We start from the raw sequence: 20,551 nt of genomic DNA on the forward strand, positions 1-20,551 counted from the left end.
AACATTATACACACTATACCCTTCAAAAGCTCGGAGTCAGTATAATATTTTCTGAGGGGGGCGCTGGAGTTATAGAAATACTTTTATTTAGCAAGAATGCTTTAAATTGATCAAAAATGATGATAAAGACTCATAATTCTTACAAAAGATTTCTATTTCAGATAAATGCTGTTCTTCCGAACTTTCTCTTCATCAAAGAAACCCGAACAAATTCTACTCAGCTGTTTTCAACATCATAATAATCAGATGTTCTTGAGCAGCAGATCAATATATTATTATGATTTCTGAAGATCACTGAAGACTGCAGTAATAATGCTGGAAATTCAGCTGCGCATCACAGAAATAAATTACAGTTTAGAATATATTCAAACAGAAAACACGTACAAATATTTCATAATATTACTGCTTTTGCTGTACTTTGGATGAAATAAATGCAGGCTTGGTGAACAGAAGAGACTTCTTTAAAAACATTAGAAATCTTACTGTTTGACTGGAAGTGTCTAAACAGATTTAGTGTGTGTGTAGTATGTGCTGCAAACAGATTTAGTGTGTGTGTAGTATGTGCTGCAAACAGATTTAGTGTGTGTGTAGTATGTGCTGCAAACAGATTTAGTGTGTGTGTAGTATGTGCTGCAAACAGATTTAGTGTGTGTGTAGTATGTGCTGTAATCTTGTATTTCTAGGTGGGATCTGCTGTAGGGTCTCTGGTGGTCTTGACTTGCCCTGCGCTGTCTGAAGTCTCGAGGCACATGGTGTGCGACTCCTTCAGTTTAAACCTCCTCCGCTCATCACCAGATAAAAAATGGATTCAAAGTTTGACTTGAGCCAAAGGTAAGGCAAACGCTCCCAAAACTGGTTTCAGTCCAGTTCATTGTTGGAGTAGATGTGAAACAGAGCACAGCAGTTCAGGAAATAAAACCATATAAACCTTTCAAACAGAGCTGCCATGTGATGTGATTGCAGCTTCATTTCTCAAATAATAATATTTTAATAGTCACATTCTCAGTTTCATCGCAATCAAAACCAATCTGTGATTGAGATACTTTGGATATGAATATGTGTGTGCAATATTTTGTGATAACCTCCAAAACATATAATTTAATTACTTCTAGTCATTAGTTTGTAAAATGTTCTGTTATTTTCATTTGATTTTGCAGTCATTTGCAGTGCTGTGCATTTAATAGCCACTTTAAAACATGTAACATTTAATTTTGTACCTTTTTCCCATTTTCAAGAAACATTTAGCTTCAAATCACGTTTTACTGTAGTGTCGTGTCAGAGCTCATTTGTGTGGTTCAAGGGTTTAAACGGTATGTCTGTGGAGAAAATGACTGGTAAACATACTATCTGTAATATAATGACCAGTCTATACACAGTTATTACGGCTGTGCTCTTGAACAGTGTATTTGTATCACCCTCGATAAAAACCCAATAGGATTTTACCATTGGCTTTGGATTTCTGCAGAAAATAAGCTCTGTGACCAACAAAAATACATTTCTTAAGCGTTTTGTTCATCACAATGATTTTCACAAATAAACACAACTTCTATGAATTTTGTAGCGTAATAAAGTTGCCATAATTAATAAATAAATAATAGACTATGAACAAACTACACCGTGGTCACGTGACTTTAACATCATTAAGCTTTTACAGCTCTTTCAGTCTTTATTTAAAAAAAAATATATAAAAACCTTTTTCCTGCAAGTTTGAGTTTGAATGGTTTGCAGGAGCATGATTTTAAACACAACGAGGCTGTGAAAGTGACTACTGAGTATATGAGTTTATCTGTTCGGTGTGATGTTTAATATCTCTGGTTTTTATAGTAGAATAAAACGTGAAAAGACCATGAGTTCAGGTCGAAGTGCTAAAACTCATCGGTGGGCCTACAAGAATTTGTCATCCCTGCATCACATTATTCATAACTATAGCATTACAGACACCTGATTTAGTTGATTTAGAACTGAATGTCACCTGGTGTGTGTTTGGGGAGGTTTTCTGCAGTGAGAGTGTGTTTCCCTGCTGAAGATGAGGACAGTCTGAGTCTGAGTCTGCCGGTCGCTGGCTGTTGTGCCGCCGTGTTTCTCCCGTCTCTCACACTCATCCATTCTGACGGCCGCTTCAACAACAAAACACTCTCAGTCTTTGACCTGAACATGAAGGAATCCAAATACAAGAAGGAAATACAAGGTTGGCCTTAAAAATGTATTGCTCCCTTAAGTCTTAAGTCACTGGGGTATATTTGTAGCAATAGCCAGCAATACATTGTATGGATCAAAATTATACATTTCTCTTTTATGACAAAAATCATTAGGATATTAAGATCATGTTCCATGAAGATATTTAGTAAATTTCCTAGCATAAATATATCAAAACTTCATTTTTGATTAGTAATATGCATTGCTAAGAACTTAATTTGAACAACTTTAAAGGAGATTTTCTCAATATTTAGATTTTTTTGCTCCCTCAGATTCCAGATTTTCTAATAGTTGTATCTCAGACAAATATTGTCCTATCATAACAAACCATACATCAATGGAGAGATTATTTATTCAGCTTTTACATGATATCTCTCAATTTCAAAAATTTGACCCTTATGACTTGTTTTGTGGTCCAGGGTCACTTTTTTATTTATATGTTTGTACCCACCTACAAATTACAAATGTATTCCAAACGATGCAATAAACTTTGCTGATACAGCGTGTCATACCTCCTCGTTTTAGCTCAGCAAGTCGCCTCTTTTCCGGTGACGCTAAGCCATCGTTCGGACGTCATTCTCGAGGCGAGAGGGAGCAGCACTCTTCTAGTTACAGACGGAAACCATCTGAAGGTCTACACATTTAAAGGAGAACTCGTCGCTAGTTTTGAAGACCATTTACAGCCAATCACTGCTCTTTGTGTGGTAAGCTGATCGAACATTCAATATCAAAACTCTCCCGGTGAATGGTTTCTCTTCTAAAGATGCATTGTGCTGATCTCGCAGGACAGTTTTCGGGTGGTGACAGCCTCTCGTGACCTGTCTCTGAGAATACTGACCTGGAGAAATGACCCAGAGCATGGGCTTACACTCGAGAGCCAGTATCACTTGCTTGGAGGCTCCTTCACAAGATCCAGGTACAGCGTTGTGGCCCACACTGGCATGGTGCAGTTTTACAAGCACGATGACAGGTAAATTGACCCTTTTTATATATATTTCCAGGGGCCTGTGATTATTCGAGTATTGTGGCCTCTGTGGAGTCAGTGGATGGGAACGATGTTCTGAAGGCTTATACCTTTGATTTCTGACCTAAAACCACCAGACGTATTCAGATCTTTTGTACTTGCTGACCAGATCCATGTATAGCATGATCGTGCCAAAGATGCTCTTACATTGATGACACAATGAAAACAGAAAGAACTAATATTTTTCTACATATATTATTTTTTGCAAAAATTCCTACCTAACTCTTCCTTGCAATAAAACCAATCTCAGTTAGCCTTCATCTTCATTTTACATTAGCATTGAGGTGTGAAGTTTTCATTTCTAGTTGTGTGCAATCTATTTTATTACAAATAACTGTACAAACATGGTACAAAAATGAGCGGTTTCAGTAGCAATGCTTTCAAGTATTAGCACTATGGCACATAATATACAGTGTATGGTACTTCTTTTACATCAAATAATTGACCATGTAAAACACATTTTCCAACTTCTACAGATGGGACCATTATAATTCAGTCTATCTGTGGAATAAATGACATGCTGGATTCTTCATCTGAACCGAGCAACCAAAGAAACTGCAGCAGCAGATGTGTAGAGCTTGTCTTTGATGGTGGACACGGATGGAAATAAACTCATTCTCTTTGTAGTGAACTGTAGTTTAGTGATTGTTGCATGTGTTAGACCTCAAACTCGTTCATGGCAGCCAACCTCAGACGATGCAGAACAAGCTTCAAGACCCCTTTCATGATTTTGTGGACGCTCTTCTCCCCGTCTGTGTTTTTCATCTAAAGAGAGCACCACGGTAAATAAAAGTATTAATTTAACCATTTCAGGACATCTCAGAATGACACACAGTACCTTTGTGAAAGCTTTTGCCGCTCGCTCCAGGAAAGCACTCTCGATTTCCTCAGGTGTTGTCAATAAATGAGCGAAACAGTCCAGAATGCACATCACCGTTTCTCTTGAAGCCTGAAGATGGTAATAAGAATACATTCACATCATGGAACAAAATTAAAATGTACTCATGAAATGTCTCTTGTTAGTAATATTGAACCATACCAAGTTATCTAACGTTAGGAAAGTTTGAAAGAACAGATTTGATATTTAAGTCTTACTCTATCTAGGCAATTGAGCACAGTTTGGGGGTCCTGATGGGTCTCTTTTAGTGTGTGAACATCATGATCTGAGATGATTGGCTCTTTGAGCTGCTCCAGCCAGGACCACATGATTCCAGACAGAATAAATGGATCTTTCTCCAAACACAGCCGCTCCCACGCACCTTGGCGATTAAGATCTGCCTGCGAGAAGAATGAACAAATGTACCAATCTTACACTCAGAAAGCTTAGGTCAGATTTTCTATATGATGTGAAGAGATTGTTGTTTAGCCCGAGAAGACAACAACTAAGTCCCTCATGCAGAGCTGCCTGTCTTCAGTAAGCAGACTAAAACTTCACATGCTCAAGTTAAATATTTAATTTTTTTTATTGAAAATAAATGGCTTTCCGATGTGATATGAGATTTTAAAAGGTACAAAAAAAAACGGCAAAAGGCAATTGAGAGCCGGGTCGATCACATCAATAATGACTATGGCACGCGTCTTATCCACGCCACTGGAGCTGATGGTAGAGCGATCGTTTGTTGTATTGTAGCCCCAATCACACGTTGATGGGTGGAGGCAGGGGTTCTAGGATTTCATCCTCAGAGGGGCGTAGCCCTAAGAGAGCATATTAGATATACAAATGACCAAGATACAGTATTTTACAGTGCTTGAAAACTGTAGCTAATATGAAGCATACACAATTCCCTATTAAAGTTACAGAAGTTACGTAGTTAAGAGCAGTGAGTGATTCTCTGTTTGTTGTTTGATTAAAGCTGTAGTCTGTAAGTTTTGCCTCTTTGTCGCCATCTCTGTTTGCAAACCTGGAATTGCAGCTCTGTGCAGAATTATCTTCCTTGTGTGGGTTGTGCTCCGGCACGGCTCCAGCGCGGATGAATCTAATGTTGTGTGAATCCTGTACTTCGCAATCACAGATTCTAGCCTATGTCTTGGAATATATGACCCAAATCAGAATTTTCACCGTATATTGTCATCTGAACAAGTAAGTTACAAGACTGCCACGTTTGTTCTGACCAACTGAGGAAAAAAGCATTACAATAAATCACTCTACCAACGGTGATTAAATCTAAAGATCAGTTAGCTCATATCACATCTAACTGTGCAAAGTATTATCATTGTTATACTTTGTTCTCAAATTACTAATGTTAATAACATCAGCATTGCGTGACTATGAGTATAGTATAAGAGTGTAGATTTAAATTTCTGTACAGTGTAATATCTAATTGTCATACCATTCAAATTTTATATTAAGAAATTATTTTAGCCCAAAAATCAAACTACGCAACCTTCAAACTGGTTTTCTTTAAAATACAAATCTTGTGTCATCCCAGGCTATCTGTAATCAGAAGCACATTTAAAACTGTAGTATAATTTAATTTCATTCACATGTGTTTCATAAACACAATCTTTTCTGGATTACAATCTGCCATCAAAATGATACATTTAATTATTCTAGCTGCTGTGAGATAAGGCTATAAATGATACTCCACCTGCAGGATCCTTACATGCGATAGCCTACTAGCCGGGACAACTTCTTTATGTTTACAGACGTGACGTAATGACACAGAGCCATGCTCGAATCTCCCGCGGAAACCTACCTGTACCACTCAAATTAGAAAACATTATTATAAGCTAACCGTTGTGAAACACTGGCTGGTTAAGTACTTGCTCAGATATTGATTTTGGATCATTCTTAACCAAAAAAGTTACAGAAAGCTAGAAATGCATGGATCCGTTATGCTGATGTAACCGACTATGTTTACACGAATACCCGTCAAGATAGCCATTGTGACATAAGATTGTGTGTATTTTCTCAAGAGGATGCGAAAGTGAACTCAGTTTGGCACTCGTGCGCTGTCCGTGCAGTGCATTTCAGAGTGTGCGCTTCATTCAAATGTGTGCGCGCACAGTAATGATCCATCACAGCACGTGAGTACCGCTTCAAGATCTCTCGCACGCCATCTTTTGCCCTTGAAAGTGAGAATGATAAACTTTCTTGAGGAAGCAGCACTGGCCTGATGAGAGTTCAGATAGCTGATCATAGTTTTAGGGCGACTGAAGCCCACCTAAAAAGGGTCTAGGACCGCCCCTGGGTGGAGGTAATGTAAATAGCCTCTGCCAACAAGGAAGACTATTGGCACTTAAATAGACACTCCGTGAAGTAAATTGTGGAGCAGGTATCCAAAAAACAATGCAGCAATGATGGACACTCATGTCTGAAGGTGTGGGAGATCTTTCCTCCAAAAAGCTCCTAAAGACACCTCTGCTCCTCAAACACACCCTAGACAAGGGATGGACGACTTCAGTCCTGGCGTGCCACTGTCCTGCAGTGTTTAGTGCTGTCCCTAATCAAACACACCTGCCGGTTATTTTCAGATGTGTTTGATTAAGGGCAGTTGTGGCTTAATGGTTAGAGAGTTTTGGACTTGTAACCTGAAGGACACGGGTTCAATTCTCAGTACCAACAGGAACTGTAGGTGGGAGGAGTGAATGAACATTGCTCTCTTCCACCCTCAAACCCATGACTAATAGCTCTCGGCTCGCTTTACTTTGGCTTGGTTTGCTTTTCCACTGCAGTTTAGCACCGCTTCAAAGTGGGTGGGATATAGACTGATCATACAGTTTTGATTTACTGACCACGTTACAGCCATTGCATTGACCCTGATTAAAAGACAACCTCCCTTTTCAAGATTTTGAAAACCAAATCTTGTGTTTTTTCTTCAATTATTTTCATATTGCATATTCCTATATTTCCTATTTAAAATTTAGTTTTGAAATTATGGTAAATATTGGTAAAATGTACCACCAATCACAGTTTTAAATACAAACTTTTCGATAAACCATAAAAATAACAGGTAGCCCATCTGAATTATATAACAATTAGGCTAGCCATCTCATAGTAGCCTAGCAAAATATCATTAACAGTAGAAGTGAAATCTTATTGTAGTCTTCAAATCTTCGTACAGTCTTACGTTTTAAAATCTTACAGACGAAGTTTGTCACGACTCATGCCACTATAATCTTTTCTTTTTCTTTTGTTTTCACTCTAAATACCACGACTGAGGTGCCCTTGAGCAAGGCACCGAACCCCCAACTGCTCCCCGGGCGCCGCAGCATAAATGCTGCCCACTGCTCCAGGTGTATGTTCACGGTGTGTGTGTGTTCACTACTGTGTGTGTGCACGGTGTGTGTGTGTGTGTGTGTGTTCACGGTGTGTGTGTGTGTGTGTGTGTTCACGGTGTGTGTGTGTGTGTTCACTACTGTGTGTGTGCACTGCTGTGTGTGTGCACGGTGTGTGTGTGTGTGTGTGTGTGTGTTCACGGTGTGTGTGTGTTCACTGCTGTGTGTGTGCACGGTGTGTGTGTGTGTGTGTGTGTTCACGGTGTGTGTGTGTTCACTGCTGTGTGTGTGCACTTTGGATGGGCACGAATTCCGAGTATGGGTCAGTATGTCACTTCACTTCACTTTAACTTCACAACACACATTACAAATAACATTGTCTTATATTCGGGTCAATACGATAATCTAGTGGGTTTGGTGTCTCATGTTGCAAATCCATTGACGCTAGTAGTGCCGATTCTTTCTGACCAATCAGCAAAGTTTACAAGTCACATTTTAGCATCAGTATGGCTCACTTGGAACTCAGCCGAGGTGGTACTAAAAAGGTACCAGGTACAAGCTACTGTACGCAGTGGAAACCCCCCCAAAAGTGAGCCGTACAGTGCAGTGGAAAAGCGCTATTAGGTGCCCCTTGGTACACCTAACCCCCACTAGGCAGAAAAAATGGTGTGGTGTGTGTGCACTTGGATGAGATAAATGCAAAGCACAAATTCCAAGTATGGGTTACCATACTTGGCTACACGTCACGTAACTCTTAGGGATTGAAGTAAACCCTGCAGGACTGTGGCCCTCCAGGACCAGAGCTGCCAATACCTGCCTTTAACTTTAAAGTATCAGTTCACTTCCAGAATAAACATTTCCTGATCATTTATATATTGATATTTTTTTGAAGGTTTTTTGAAGAAATCAAGGTTTCAATGCAGCTTCAAAGGGCTCTACACAATACCATCTGAGGAATAAGAGTCTTAATCTGGCCAAATGGTCATTTTCATAGAATTTTGTATACTTTTTAACCACAAATGCTCATCCTCCACTAGCTCTGCGATGTTCATCCATGACTTCACATTACTTAATCACGCTGGAAAGGTCACGCATGACGTAGGCAGATGTAGTTCCGAACTCCATCTGATTTTCTACATCGTTGTTTTACCTTTTTTTTTTTGTTAAAGGCATTTGATTTAGCCTTTGCATGTTCGCTTTGTAAACACTGGGTTGGTATTTCTGCCTACATCACGTGACCTTTCCAACGTGGTTTTACCAATGCATGAGGTCAAGCTAGTGTAAGATGAGCATTTGTGGTTAAAAGAATATAAATGTTTTTGTTTTTTTTTAGAAAATGACCAGTCGTTAGATAAGACCCATATTCCTCGGCTGGGATCGTGTAGAGCACCTTTGAAGCTGCACTGAATCTGCACTTTGGACTTTCAAATCGTTGGCCACCACTGAAGTCCACTAGATGGAGAAAAATCCTGAAATGTTTTCCTCAAAAACCTTCATTTCTTTTTGACTGAAGAAAGAAATACATGAACATCTTGGATGGCATGGGGGTGAGTAAATTATCCGGAAAATTTTATTCTGGAAGTGAACTAATCCTTTAATACTTTTTTTTTTTTTTATTGAAAATGTGACAAATTGAACAATGACAGTAGACAAAGTACAAAAAAATGTATAAACAACACCAACAACAAAAAGGAATACACCAAAACCAAAGATGGATATAAGAATAAACATTGAATTTAATACTTTAATTAAATACTTTCTTAGTAAATCAGTACATGCACCTACCTGCCAAGTAGACATCTTCTGGATTTGCTCCTTCTCTCCATCCTTCTCAAGGTCTACCGCAAGGGACTGAGCCACCAGGAGGTAACGCGACTCCAGAGACAACTCGGACTGGACAGTGATGAAGGGCACCTCCGAATGCTCTTTTTCATTGTGTTGAGCCTCGTCAGGGTCAGTACTTTGCTTACAGTCTCTCCTCCAGAAGGACAATATTCTAGCGATGCTCGTGGTGCTTTTATGATCTGAAACGCCTAGAGATTGGCTTCGCTGCAGGACAGACTGCCTCCTGTTTTTGAGCAGTGGGGATCCTTCAATCTGGTCCATAAGCGTTTTCAGCTCCCATATATTGCTGGTTGAGCTATAGATGGGATTGTCCTTACAAGCCCCCAGAGAAGGCGTGACGTAGGTCTGAGAAACACAGCTGAAAGCTTCCAGCTGATTGCCAAAGGCAGTTGAGTGGATGCTGGCTAAAACACCGAGAGGGTTATCCGAGAGGTTTAAAGACGCTGCTAACCTCTGGAGGTCAGACTCGCTGTAGCTGAGGCTCTTACGGACATAGTAAAGAGGTTGTGTTTTGTCTCTATTGGCTCTGGGTAGACCTGGAAGACGTGGCCCAATCATAGTCATCCCATTTCCCCAATTCTCTCTGTTTAACTGATACATTGAATTCTCATTAAAAGGTTTATCTTCCATAGATGTGGCGTCAGGAACCTCGACAACGTCCTCCTCGATAACCTGACGATTCTCTGCGATGTCCAGTAATAGTCTGCAGATGAGAGGGACTAGCTTTGGCACATATCTCAACTTCCGAGCCTCGTATCCGTGCTGTATGTGTTTCTGGCGGATTAAGTATTGTGAAAGAGTTACAGGCGGCGCTCTAGGCTCGGCGTTAGCAAACACGTTCCTTAGCGGAACCAGGAACTGAGCAAACTGCCTGACGCACTGGAGCTGTCCTCTAGTCTGGATCGAGTTTGGTCGTTTGCTTCGAACCAACAGAATGGCTTGGTCTGCTGTCATCTGTGTGGTGAACAACAAGAAACAGGCCAGCAACACACCTATGACAACAACGCATAAAAAGAGTCAGTATCCAGCTAGTGTACATATCATAATGTTGCAATTTGGTTGCAAAAATTTAAGTGTAGGTTACTACGTGATTGAAAACTTTTTTTTTCCGTCTTTATTTGAGAGGACAGTCTGAGAGAGACAGGGATCAGGAAAGCATTCCTGTAGCTTGAACAGTAGAGTATGTCACTGGCATGCCAGGGTCATGGGTTTGATTCCCATAGAATATATGAATTGAAAAAAAAAATTTCATGCAATAAAAGCATCTGCTAAATGTATATATGTAAATAAAAGGACCACATGCTGGGGCTTGAACTCGAGTCAACTCGAGTGCTGTCCATAATGCTATAGCTCAAAAACCAACCCTGACAGTGATGTAGAATTGGTGAGTGGGGCTAAATAGGCAGTGATGTAGAAGCAGGTGTTGATCATCTTCTGTGGAGGCGGGGTTTATCCACACTATTACATCATAGAGTGACACGTTCCACAAGCTGTTGTTTTATACTGACTGCCTTCAATATAAGCTGTTTTTAGACTTGAGTTCTGAAACTTACAGGATGATTTTATAGTACAATGCCCTCTTATACAGTATGTCAAAAGATCAAGTGCATTTTTGTTTCTCAGTTCATGACCCCTTTAACTAAAGCGACTTACGGCAGTATTATTATCCAGAAAATCCCTCTGGAGTAACCTCGGGTTAAGTGTGCCACTTGAGGACACAATAAAAATAGATCATGGCTGCTTGTAACTTAAGGATCAAACCAGCAACCTATAAATCAGGTAAGTTTATTAAATTATAAATATATTTTAACATTTAAAACAGAACTGTACCTGTTCTGCCAAGCCCTGCATGACAGTGAACAGCAATTTTTCCTTCTTGGATGGCAAAAGACATGACTTTCACCATATCCAAGATGAATGTGAGAGACGCCACACCATAGTCATTCCATCTAAAGTTGTAGAAATATACTAAAATAGAGCAACAAGAGTACCTTTACAACCTGAAAACATAAGAACAACTGCAGCTACTGTTTTACTCAATGTGTGAAGAAGATTCTTTACATTACTCAGGGAAAAAACATATTGAAAGTAACTGGCAGAATCAGACAATGTGTAAAAAGAAAGTGTCACTCACTGCCAGCCTCCATCAATGTCTCCGGCCGGTAAGTGAAGCCGCTCTCGGGATCCAGCGGGTTTCCACAGCTAGCATGTTCGCCAGGGCACTGGAGGTTAATAACGGTCTTCAAACCACATCTGAACACGACGAAACAGGTCATTATAAACGTGTACCAAACACATACCACAGAACCAGTTTTCTTTTTACAATCTTCAGTTTCACCTCAAAAACTGGTCTATGATGTCAAATTTTTCAATGATTTCAGTGGAAGGGCGGGCCATGGCCAGCAGATTCTCAGTGATCCTAAAAAGAACAAGAGGAACCATGAGTTGGGCTAATCCATTCATACATGCTGTTACTGCATAAACTAGTAAAATCTTAAAAGTTGACATTTTGACATGGGATGTAAAATCAAGTAGAAGCAAGCCTTTAATGCTCGGTTGACTTTCTGAAGAGGAAAGAAACTTTTTGGAGGAAAGAAACTCATTCTTTTTGTAACTCTGTTTGGGATAAAGAAAAATGTGGAGATCTCAACAAGACTGCCAGAGGCTTAACCTTATTTGTGTCCCTGCAGCACAAAAGCAGTCATGAGTAGCACAGGTATATTTGCAGCAATAGCCAACAATACATTGTATGGATCAAAATGATACATTTCTCTTTTATGCCAAAAATCATTAGGATATTAAGTAAAGATCATGTTTCATGAAGATATTTTGTAAATTTCCTACTGTAAATATATTGAAACTTAATTTTTGATTAGTAATATGCATTTTTTCCCACCCTGATTCCAGATTTTCAAATCTAGTATCTGTCAAATATTGTCCTATCCTAACAAACCATACATCAATGGAAATATTATTTATTCCGCTTCCATGGATAAATATGGAAAAACTGACTCTTACACCTGGTTTTGTGGTTCAGGGTCACATTTGGTAAAGGCCATGTTTAAGTAAACAGGTGTAAGTGCATGCCGTGTACCAGGACGAGTAGATTCCTCTGATGGCCTGGTCGTCTTCACTCCAGTGTGAAGGATCCTCGTACTTGCAGGCCGGTCCACCACACCCCATGGAGCACTGCATATGGCAGGGGATCACGTAACACAGCGCCTCTCGAACCATTGTGTATTTGGCTCTGGGAACCCTGGAACCCGTCACTTTAAGAATCAAACAGACATGATCTACTTAGAAACTCAGGAGAGTCTGATCTGAAGAGTCTCCTCGGGTGAGCAAAACCATTCCCCAACTGATGAGTTCTGCAATATAGGTGTCAAATACACAAGTAGACATAGGAAATCTTTGTTGTTTTACTGATTACAGTAGGAACTCTAAATGTCTTTAAAATGTAAAAGGCAAGAGGACAAAGTCAAACATAGTGTAACATCGTACTGATGATTATTACTTGACTATTACACCATTTTATTCACAAGGTGGCTGTAAGTTTTGGCCATTCCTTACCAAAGTCCATGATACTCCCTCCTCCATGGCAATATCTGTTTGGGCACAGAATAAATGAATTAGCACTACAGATGTCAAAGATTCAGTAAGACTTATTTTCAGTTGTTGCTTATACTCAATTACAGCTGCATTTATTTGAACAGGAATACAGTAAAAACAATAAGCTGACTTTTCAGCTTCATTACTCCAGCAAAAGATCCTTCAGAAATCATAATTTGCTGATTTGATGGCAAAAAACATTAGATTTTTATCAATGTAATTATCAAAAACAGTGTGCTCTTATTTTTGTGAGGCATACAGTTTCTCTCCAGTTCTTATTGATGTAAAAAATAAATATATAAATTGTTAACACTAATATTATCATTCATTTTTTTTTTTTTAAATAAACAAAATACAATAATTTTTGCTACTGAAAATAACCTCTCAAAATCTGGATGCAACACAGTAACTACATCAGCAGTGTCTTTAACTCTCAAAAATAAAAATCAGGTTTCATTCTTTATACAAAATAGTTTGGTTTTGTTTTTAGTGTGAAATGTTCCAGCCATCCAAAGCTTCTCAAATCAAGGCTATAACCTGTTTTCACACAAAACATAATTTTTAATTAATTCAGCATTATTTCACCTGCACACATTGGATTTGCTGCTCAATGATATTTTCTCAGACTAGAGATTGAGAATTATTACTCACCCAAAAACTGCTAGAGAAAATCTACTTCCATCGAATCCACAGCTGAATTGATAACTTGTCCCTCAATCATACGCTCGCTCGTTGTAAGAATCAAAAGCAAATGACACTATATCATTTATCTTGTCTTCCTTTAAGATGCAATCTTCTTCACAGTGCAAAGCTTACGGATCCATTCAGATTGGCTGTATGTCAGCAAGCGTCCGAGTTAATTCTGCTTTTCTGTGCTCACATCAAGCCAAAGAGTGAATAAAGCAGCTGGAGATTTACCACCTAATCCACTTACTCCTGAAATAGCCCGTTTCTGACCTCTGACCTCACAGACGGGGACAGCACCATCACTCAGAGCTGCATTCTGGTTATTCCAGTTATGTATTTCACTGGTTTATTCCAGAAAAAAAAATATTATTTTTAAGCTTTGACTTTTCAGCAAAATGTAATAGTGTATTTGGTTTACAATTTTGGTTTATGTCTGTAAATCCAAATCACCGAAAAGGCCATCAAAAAGCCAGTAACTGAAAATGACAATGAGGTGAGGCTCTCGAAGCTTTGCAAACTGATGGACTTACAGCCAATCTGATTAAAGGACAGTCTCCTAAGCAGGAAGTTAAGAAACCGCTGACGCACTGCTGCTCTATTACTCCATCAGCACCAGAGTCAGACTGACGCTCGTTTAGATGAGGACTGATATCTGAAGAACACAAAAGACAGTTTAAATGAATTAAAAAAACTGTTCTGAGGTTTTATTGTTTATAGATTACATTAAAAATCATTACATTGTGCAAACCAGTAACAGAAAGCCTGACTGGCCCTCTTAAGTGTCACTGATGATATTTTAATGCCAGTGCATCATATTCTCCACAAGTGCTATAATAATCATATCAGTGCAGGAATCACATTGGTCTCAAATGGATCGGTCTACTCAGGTCACCGAAACAGCCTGTTTTACACACATTCATATGAAGAGGAAACTCACCATAATGACAAAGCAGCACTCTATTCTGCTCTACATCAAGTTGGCAATAGATTTAGTAAACATTCAGTTTTCATGAAATAGCCATCGAAAGGTCTCAATGAGAATGATACTGAAAGAATGAATGCAGAGCCATTTCTCTGGATGTGAATTAAACATGCGTTACAGCGAGGACACAGATTACTAGGGTTTACTTTACAATAAAGTCCATCATCAAACTCTGGGCAAAGCTGGAAAATCACATTAAGAGCTTCATTGGTGAGTTCACGCAGGTGAAGAGTGTCACTGAGAAAGCCCTCAAACTCATCATGTGACATTTACACGGCTTGACACGGTCATAAACTACAGAGGATTTCTTATTTTATATGAACAGAGATTGGTCACCAGCTTAGACTTGCTTTAAAATGAAGGTTATGAATCTGAGAAGGGGAAAGTGCTCAGTACTGACTGTCCCTTAAGTGCATGAAAGATGCTTCTTTCTCATGAAATGCAATGTTTTTCTCAATGCAGAAGACAGATTTTCATGAGTTAGAGCTTTTTTGCAGAGCAAGTCATGTTAGAGCTTCAATGCACAAAATCACTAGTTTAGAGCTTCTAAGAACACTAAAGCTGTGTTTAGAGCAGATAAGCAAATGATGAGAAAGCAAGGCCACAGATGCTGAAAAGCTTCTTTTTCAGTGAGAGAAAGTTGTTTTATGCACTTTTTAGAGTAAAGATTAATCACTAAACAACAGCATTCTGGGATATTACAGCATCTGGAATTTCACAACTCTAAAATAATGAAAATTATTTACAAAAATAAAAACAGCATTTTACTTTGTAGGTGCAACTGATTTTCATTAGAGTCATAAAATTAAGTCAAAAGAAGAAAAACAGAATAAAATATCAGCACGATTAGTATAAACACATACCATGTGTTCAGTAGGTATGTTTAGCTTCTTTCTGTACGTATGTTAGGGCGAATTAAGCCCCTCTTGTATAAAATGCAAGCAATGCTACTGAAGCTGTTGCTTTGTGCCCTGTAAAAACATGTTGTTTGGCTGGCTTGAGCTGAACACGGTTAATGTGGATTCCAGTAGACATCTACTTCTTTTTCCTCTTCTGCTTCCCTAATAAAATAAATAAAATCAGTCAGTATGGATCATAATAACAAGACATAAGTCTACCACACTGTGATTAAAATTTGTTATTCTAATTTTTTTTTTTAATGGAACCGGAAATGAAGTTTATTGAACATTTAGACCAAATGTAAAAACGTTTGCATGTGTTTTCTGAGCCGGGGGCGGGGTGAAAACTTTTGAACAGAATGGAGACGTGTACATTTTTCTTATTTGGCCTAAATATCATATTTGTTTCCTTTAGTACTGCCCTTCAGAGGCTACAGAAGATACTTACATGTTTCCCAGAAGATAAAATAAGTTAAATTTACTCTGATCTTCAAATTCAAACAGTTTTCACCCCCGGCTCTTAATGCATGGTTTTTTCTTCTGGAGCATCAGTGAGTGTTTGAATCTTCTGTAATAGCTGCATATGAGTCCCTCAGTTGTCCTCAATGTGGAAAGATGCATCTCAAAATCATACAGTCATTGTTGGAAAGGGTTCAAATACACAAAAATGCTGGAAAACCAAAGAATTTGTGGGACCTGAAGGATTTTTCTGAAGAACAGCAGGCAGTTTAACTGTTCAGGACAAACAAGGGACTCATGAACAACTATCACTAAATAAACAAACACAGCTGTGGATCGTTCAGGTAACAACACAGTATTAAGAATCAAGGGGATGTAAACTTTTGAACGGGCTCATTTTTATTAATTCAGCTATTACTTCCTCTTGTGGACTGACTATATGTAATCATCGACATGCATTTTGTATGATCCCTCTTATTTTTGCAAAATAATAATTAACATTTTGCAGATTCTGAAAGGGGGATGCAAAATTCTGACCTCAAATATATGAACAAGTTGCACATCAGTGAAAACAACAATAGCACTCATTATGTCTGTTATTAAGGGAAAAGTGTTTTTTTTTTTTTTTGGAGTAATTTTGTTCTTCCGGTTTAAAAAGAAAAGTTGAACCAACGGCATGAAAAGTGACATATATGCATTCATTTGGAGTGGCGATTGGCTGCGAGAGTACACTTTTCCAGATGTCAAAAAGTATACTTTGCAAGAGCCTGTAAAGTTCGGACACGTGACTGATCAGATAACATGTTGATTTATAGATTGGGTGGAGGAACAGAGCAACACCCCTAGCTAAGTTCATTTCTAAGTGGTCAAGACAAGCATTGGGATGTGTCCAGAAGCCGAGTTTAAAAACTCAGGACACCATCAAACCCTCTCTTTCTCGGTTCTCTCCTTTTTTTTGCTTCAACTTTTGCCATTGCGTTTTGACGCTGTGTTTTAGCGCTCTCTGAGCGTGCTCTGGCCTACACGCCAGCGGCTACTTAACACCACGATGAGAAGAACACCCACCTAGTCTCTTTACATCCCTTTATTCTTTTACTTTAATTTATTTTATGCGAGTTTCATGTACTCAGTTAAGTTTTGCCGCCACGCCTCGTCTCCGAGTTCAACTCGAGTCTGTGACCGCCTCAAAACTTCTACAAGCCACAACTCCGCACCCTCAGCCAACCCCAACCACTGGCTTCCCAAGACGTCACTTCAACGACTACGGACCTCTCAGCCAATCAGCAACTTCAGGGAACCCCCTTTCCTGCAATGACGACAGAAAAGGGGTTCCCTTAGCAGCAAGGGAACCAAATTCTAACTGAATTGGTGCATTTAATATAAATGTTAGCCTCATTGAGAAACTCAAAGCGAGGGTTAAATAAGTGATTGATGGTTGTTCAGGTCTATGCAATAGCACATATTGCTGTAAACTTGGGATTTCACATTTCCATTCTCTTAAACTCATCCTTTCCTCACTTTCTCTCTTCCTGCAGCGTGTGAATGTGTGAATGCTTGTGTTCATGTGTTAGATTAGTTTATGTCTTAGGTTTATATAAATAAAATCATAACGTTAATGTCTTAAACTGCCGATCTTGTTACTGTGCTGTTTAATAGTGTTTTCACTATATTTTGGATTTTAATATCCAGTACAGAGTTTGTCATACGACTCGTTCAGTGAATCGCCGTAACACTGATTCTGTTCAAATCCCTATAAAATCATAAATTATTCCCTTTCAGCTAAATTAAACTATTGCTTTAAATTACGTATGTTTTAAGTTACACCAGTGCTGAAACAGGAGTGTTTCATGAGTCTTTAAGGTCCAATTCTCGCTAGTAACAAACCATTAACTACGACTTTTGCCTCAATTAACTGCTCTAATTGGCTGCTTATTAATAGTTAGTAAGGTAGTTGTGAAGTTTAGGTACCGGCAGGATTAGGGATGTAGAATATGGTCATGCATTAATATGTGCTTTATAAGCACTAATAAACAGCCAATATGATAATAATAGGCATGCTTATAAACTACTGGTTAATAGTGAGAATTGGTCCCTATACTAAAGTGTTACCGAAATATGCATGGCAAATATAATAAAGTAGGCTTCGTGGAGTTAAACCTCATAGCTTTTTAAAAGACAGTTCAATCTACAGCCCATTTGTTCAGGTTTCCCTCACCTGTGCTGCTCCAGATCATGAGGCTGAGCTTCTCTCCTAACAGGTAAAGGGGAGCCATGGTGAGCGACGCGCCTCCCAGGAAAACACACAATCCCACGGGACTCAAGTGAGCCATGATAGGATACACCCAAATCCCTGACGCATGGTGCACCCACAACACCCTAATGAGGGACAGACGCATTAGAACCACACAACAGAGAGAATGTAGACAAACAAGAGCTTTGATTAGATTTATGTGAAGGATGCAAGCAGACGAGATTACCATGACAGGTACAGGGCAACAAATAAAGCCAGACTGAAGATCCCTTTGGTGCGACTGGGATATCTGTGATTCTGGAGGAACATCTGCAGCAGCAGCAGCGGCATGATGAATGTGTGCTGGAGACAAACACAGAAAGCTCCTCTTAAAACAAGCTCCACTGAAAACCAGTCCTGAGCAACTGCAATCCTCACACGTCCACACTGCATCACAGCAGGGCTGTATATTAGGTGTCACTCGAGTCAGTCAATACCGCAGTATAGGCATGGTAAGATTCATCACAATCTATTGCATTGAATCGCATTGTTATGAATCATATCGGCTCGTACTGCATCACAATAGGGCTGAATCGTATCGTATCGCATCATATGTATCTTATCGTTGGCTGTGCACTGAGATATGAGATGCACATCCCTACTGCAGTACAGAACTAGACAATAATGCTCTCACCATTGCATGATTCAGCCAGACGGGAATGATCTCGTCTAACATCTTTGGATACACCAGCTCTCTGTCGTAAGTGTAGAGGGTCCAGAAAGAAACGAACACAAACTGCAAGCAAGAAGATCAAGAACAAAATATCCATACACTATAACACTTAAATCAACATTCACCATTAAAACAATAGATTTTAAAAAACACTGGCATTAAACAAACCACTTGTGTCAAACAGGCAAAGTTATCAGAGTCTGATATCAATCTATCAATAGCTAATAAGAGGTTTCAAGCCACGTCCTGCTACTTAGTGTGCTATAATTCACACTATACTAGAACAAGACATTTATCTTCTATTACTGTTTCTATAAATACAATCGTATTTTAAAGCATTGGAGGATGCGAGGAATGCTCACAAGAAAAGACTGGGATGTTGTAAAGCCTTGAAATGTTATCTTTTTAAGGACTCTTATATGTATTTATAGAAACAGTATCTTTAAGAGCTCATATTGATAGATTGCATGAAGAGTTAAACTATGAATAAACACGGTTTTATAAAGACTTTTGGTTTTGAATGCATACATTTGGTTTACATGCACTTTCTCTGCGTCCTGCATGTAACCTGCCAAACTCAAGTGGAAGCGCAATTCCTTCTGCATTTGAATTTCCTGTCTTCACGGAAAGCTGTCAATCAACACGAGTGGGCGGGGCTATACTAGGGGGCGTGTTTGTATTGGGAGGTGACGAAAAGGCAAATGTGGTAATTAATATTGCTATTTAAATATGACAGGCTCATAGCTGGTAAGACATGGGAAATACAGCTGCATATGGACTTTGCTTTTTCATTTGAAATGTGGCAGTCACTGTGCGTTCACGAAAGCGAAAATGCATATAAGCGGTCACGCGCACACTCACGGTGCCGACCGGAAACGCCAGAGCGGTGAAGTAAAAGTCCCGCGCTTTAGTGAGGATCAGAGGGGTCTGTTTGAGGGACACCGCGTCCACCAGCACACACAGGCCAAAAAACAGCGCATGCGACACCTGCGGAGAGAAACACACACATATGAGACACACAAGCACGTCAAACTCCCCCACAGCACTCACACTGACGGACTGTTACCAGATTAATAAACGTCAGGTATTTCCAGCGTCCTCCGTATGATCGCACGCCAGGGTGTCTGTCTGAGGTTTGCAGGGTGCAGTTACTCCAGATCGTGAAAACATACCAGCTAAACACCAGCAGGTGAACCAGCAGGCTCATCTTTGCTCCGAGTCTCGTGGAGGCAGCCATGTTTATCGGCTCTGACGTCACCGCAAACAGATCTTCTGCGGGAAGAGTTTTCCTCGACATTTATGAATGTGATATTTCCCAAACATAATACACTAATTTTCTTCTCTAAACGCTAATAATAAAACATTCCTGTCTTCTAATGTAATATCAATTCCAGAAATCTCCTTAAAGAAGCCTTTAAAATCACTCCAAAACTATTTAGTGCAAATACAATCAACAAAAAGATACTTTCATCAAAAAGAGCACCTGGTTTTGTGCATTTTAAGTTTGAGCTTTGTCAGTATTTTAAAGCACTGGAGGATGCGAGGAATGCTCACAAGAAAAGACTGGGTTGTCGTAAAGCCTTGAAATGTTATCTTTTTAAGGACTCTTATATGTATTTAGTAATTAGAGATGGATTAGTTTTCAATACCCCTCTGTATATAGTTCTAT

At 39.3% G+C, this 20,551-nt stretch overlaps 3 protein-coding genes across 4 annotated transcripts; 1 reads left to right on the forward strand and 2 right to left on the reverse strand.

Moving 5' to 3' along the window:
* Positions 1 to 683: 683 nt before the first annotated feature.
* Positions 684 to 3,495, forward strand: LOC306860722 (F-box/WD repeat-containing protein 12-like). Its single transcript, XM_079402562.1, has 5 exons — positions 684 to 831; positions 1,992 to 2,188; positions 2,722 to 2,900; positions 2,982 to 3,112; positions 3,198 to 3,495. The coding sequence occupies exons 1-5, from the start codon at positions 803 to 805 to the stop codon at positions 3,205 to 3,207; spliced, it is 546 nt and encodes a 181-aa protein (XP_079258688.1). The 5' UTR covers positions 684 to 802; the 3' UTR covers positions 3,208 to 3,495.
* Positions 3,496 to 3,521: 26 nt separating this feature from the next.
* LOC306860720 (protein tyrosine phosphatase domain-containing protein 1-like) lies at positions 3,522 to 13,756 on the reverse strand. Its single transcript, XM_079402560.1, has 10 exons — positions 13,544 to 13,756; positions 12,854 to 12,888; positions 12,378 to 12,552; positions 11,622 to 11,702; positions 11,418 to 11,536; positions 11,114 to 11,251; positions 9,224 to 10,275; positions 4,316 to 4,498; positions 4,059 to 4,169; positions 3,522 to 3,985 (listed from the first exon to the last, which is right to left on the reverse strand). The coding sequence occupies exons 2-10, from the start codon at positions 12,861 to 12,863 to the stop codon at positions 3,878 to 3,880; spliced, it is 1,977 nt and encodes a 658-aa protein (XP_079258686.1). The 5' UTR covers positions 12,864 to 12,888; positions 13,544 to 13,756; the 3' UTR covers positions 3,522 to 3,877.
* Positions 13,234 to 20,141, reverse strand: LOC306860721 (androgen-dependent TFPI-regulating protein-like). 2 transcript variants are annotated; one of them, XR_013783405.1, is made up of 7 exons: positions 19,949 to 20,141; positions 19,744 to 19,869; positions 18,844 to 18,945; positions 18,397 to 18,512; positions 18,135 to 18,295; positions 15,425 to 15,622; positions 13,234 to 14,231 (listed from the first exon to the last, which is right to left on the reverse strand). XR_013783405.1 is itself a non-coding variant. In XM_079402561.1 (6 exons), exons 1-6 carry the CDS (start codon positions 20,117 to 20,119, stop codon positions 15,597 to 15,599), a joined length of 702 nt encoding a protein of 233 aa, XP_079258687.1. In that variant the 5' UTR covers positions 20,120 to 20,141; the 3' UTR covers positions 14,258 to 15,596. The 2 variants fall into 2 exon arrangements, 1 of the variants encoding a protein (XP_079258687.1); XM_079402561.1 differs by lacking the exon at positions 13,234 to 14,231 and having other exon boundaries at positions 14,258 to 15,622.
* Positions 20,142 to 20,551: the final 410 nt, after the last annotated feature.

The sequence above is a fragment of the Barbus barbus genome (genome assembly GCF_936440315.1).
Source record: "Barbus barbus genome assembly, chromosome: 41".
Classification (NCBI taxonomy): Eukaryota; Metazoa; Chordata; class Actinopteri; order Cypriniformes; family Cyprinidae; genus Barbus; species Barbus barbus.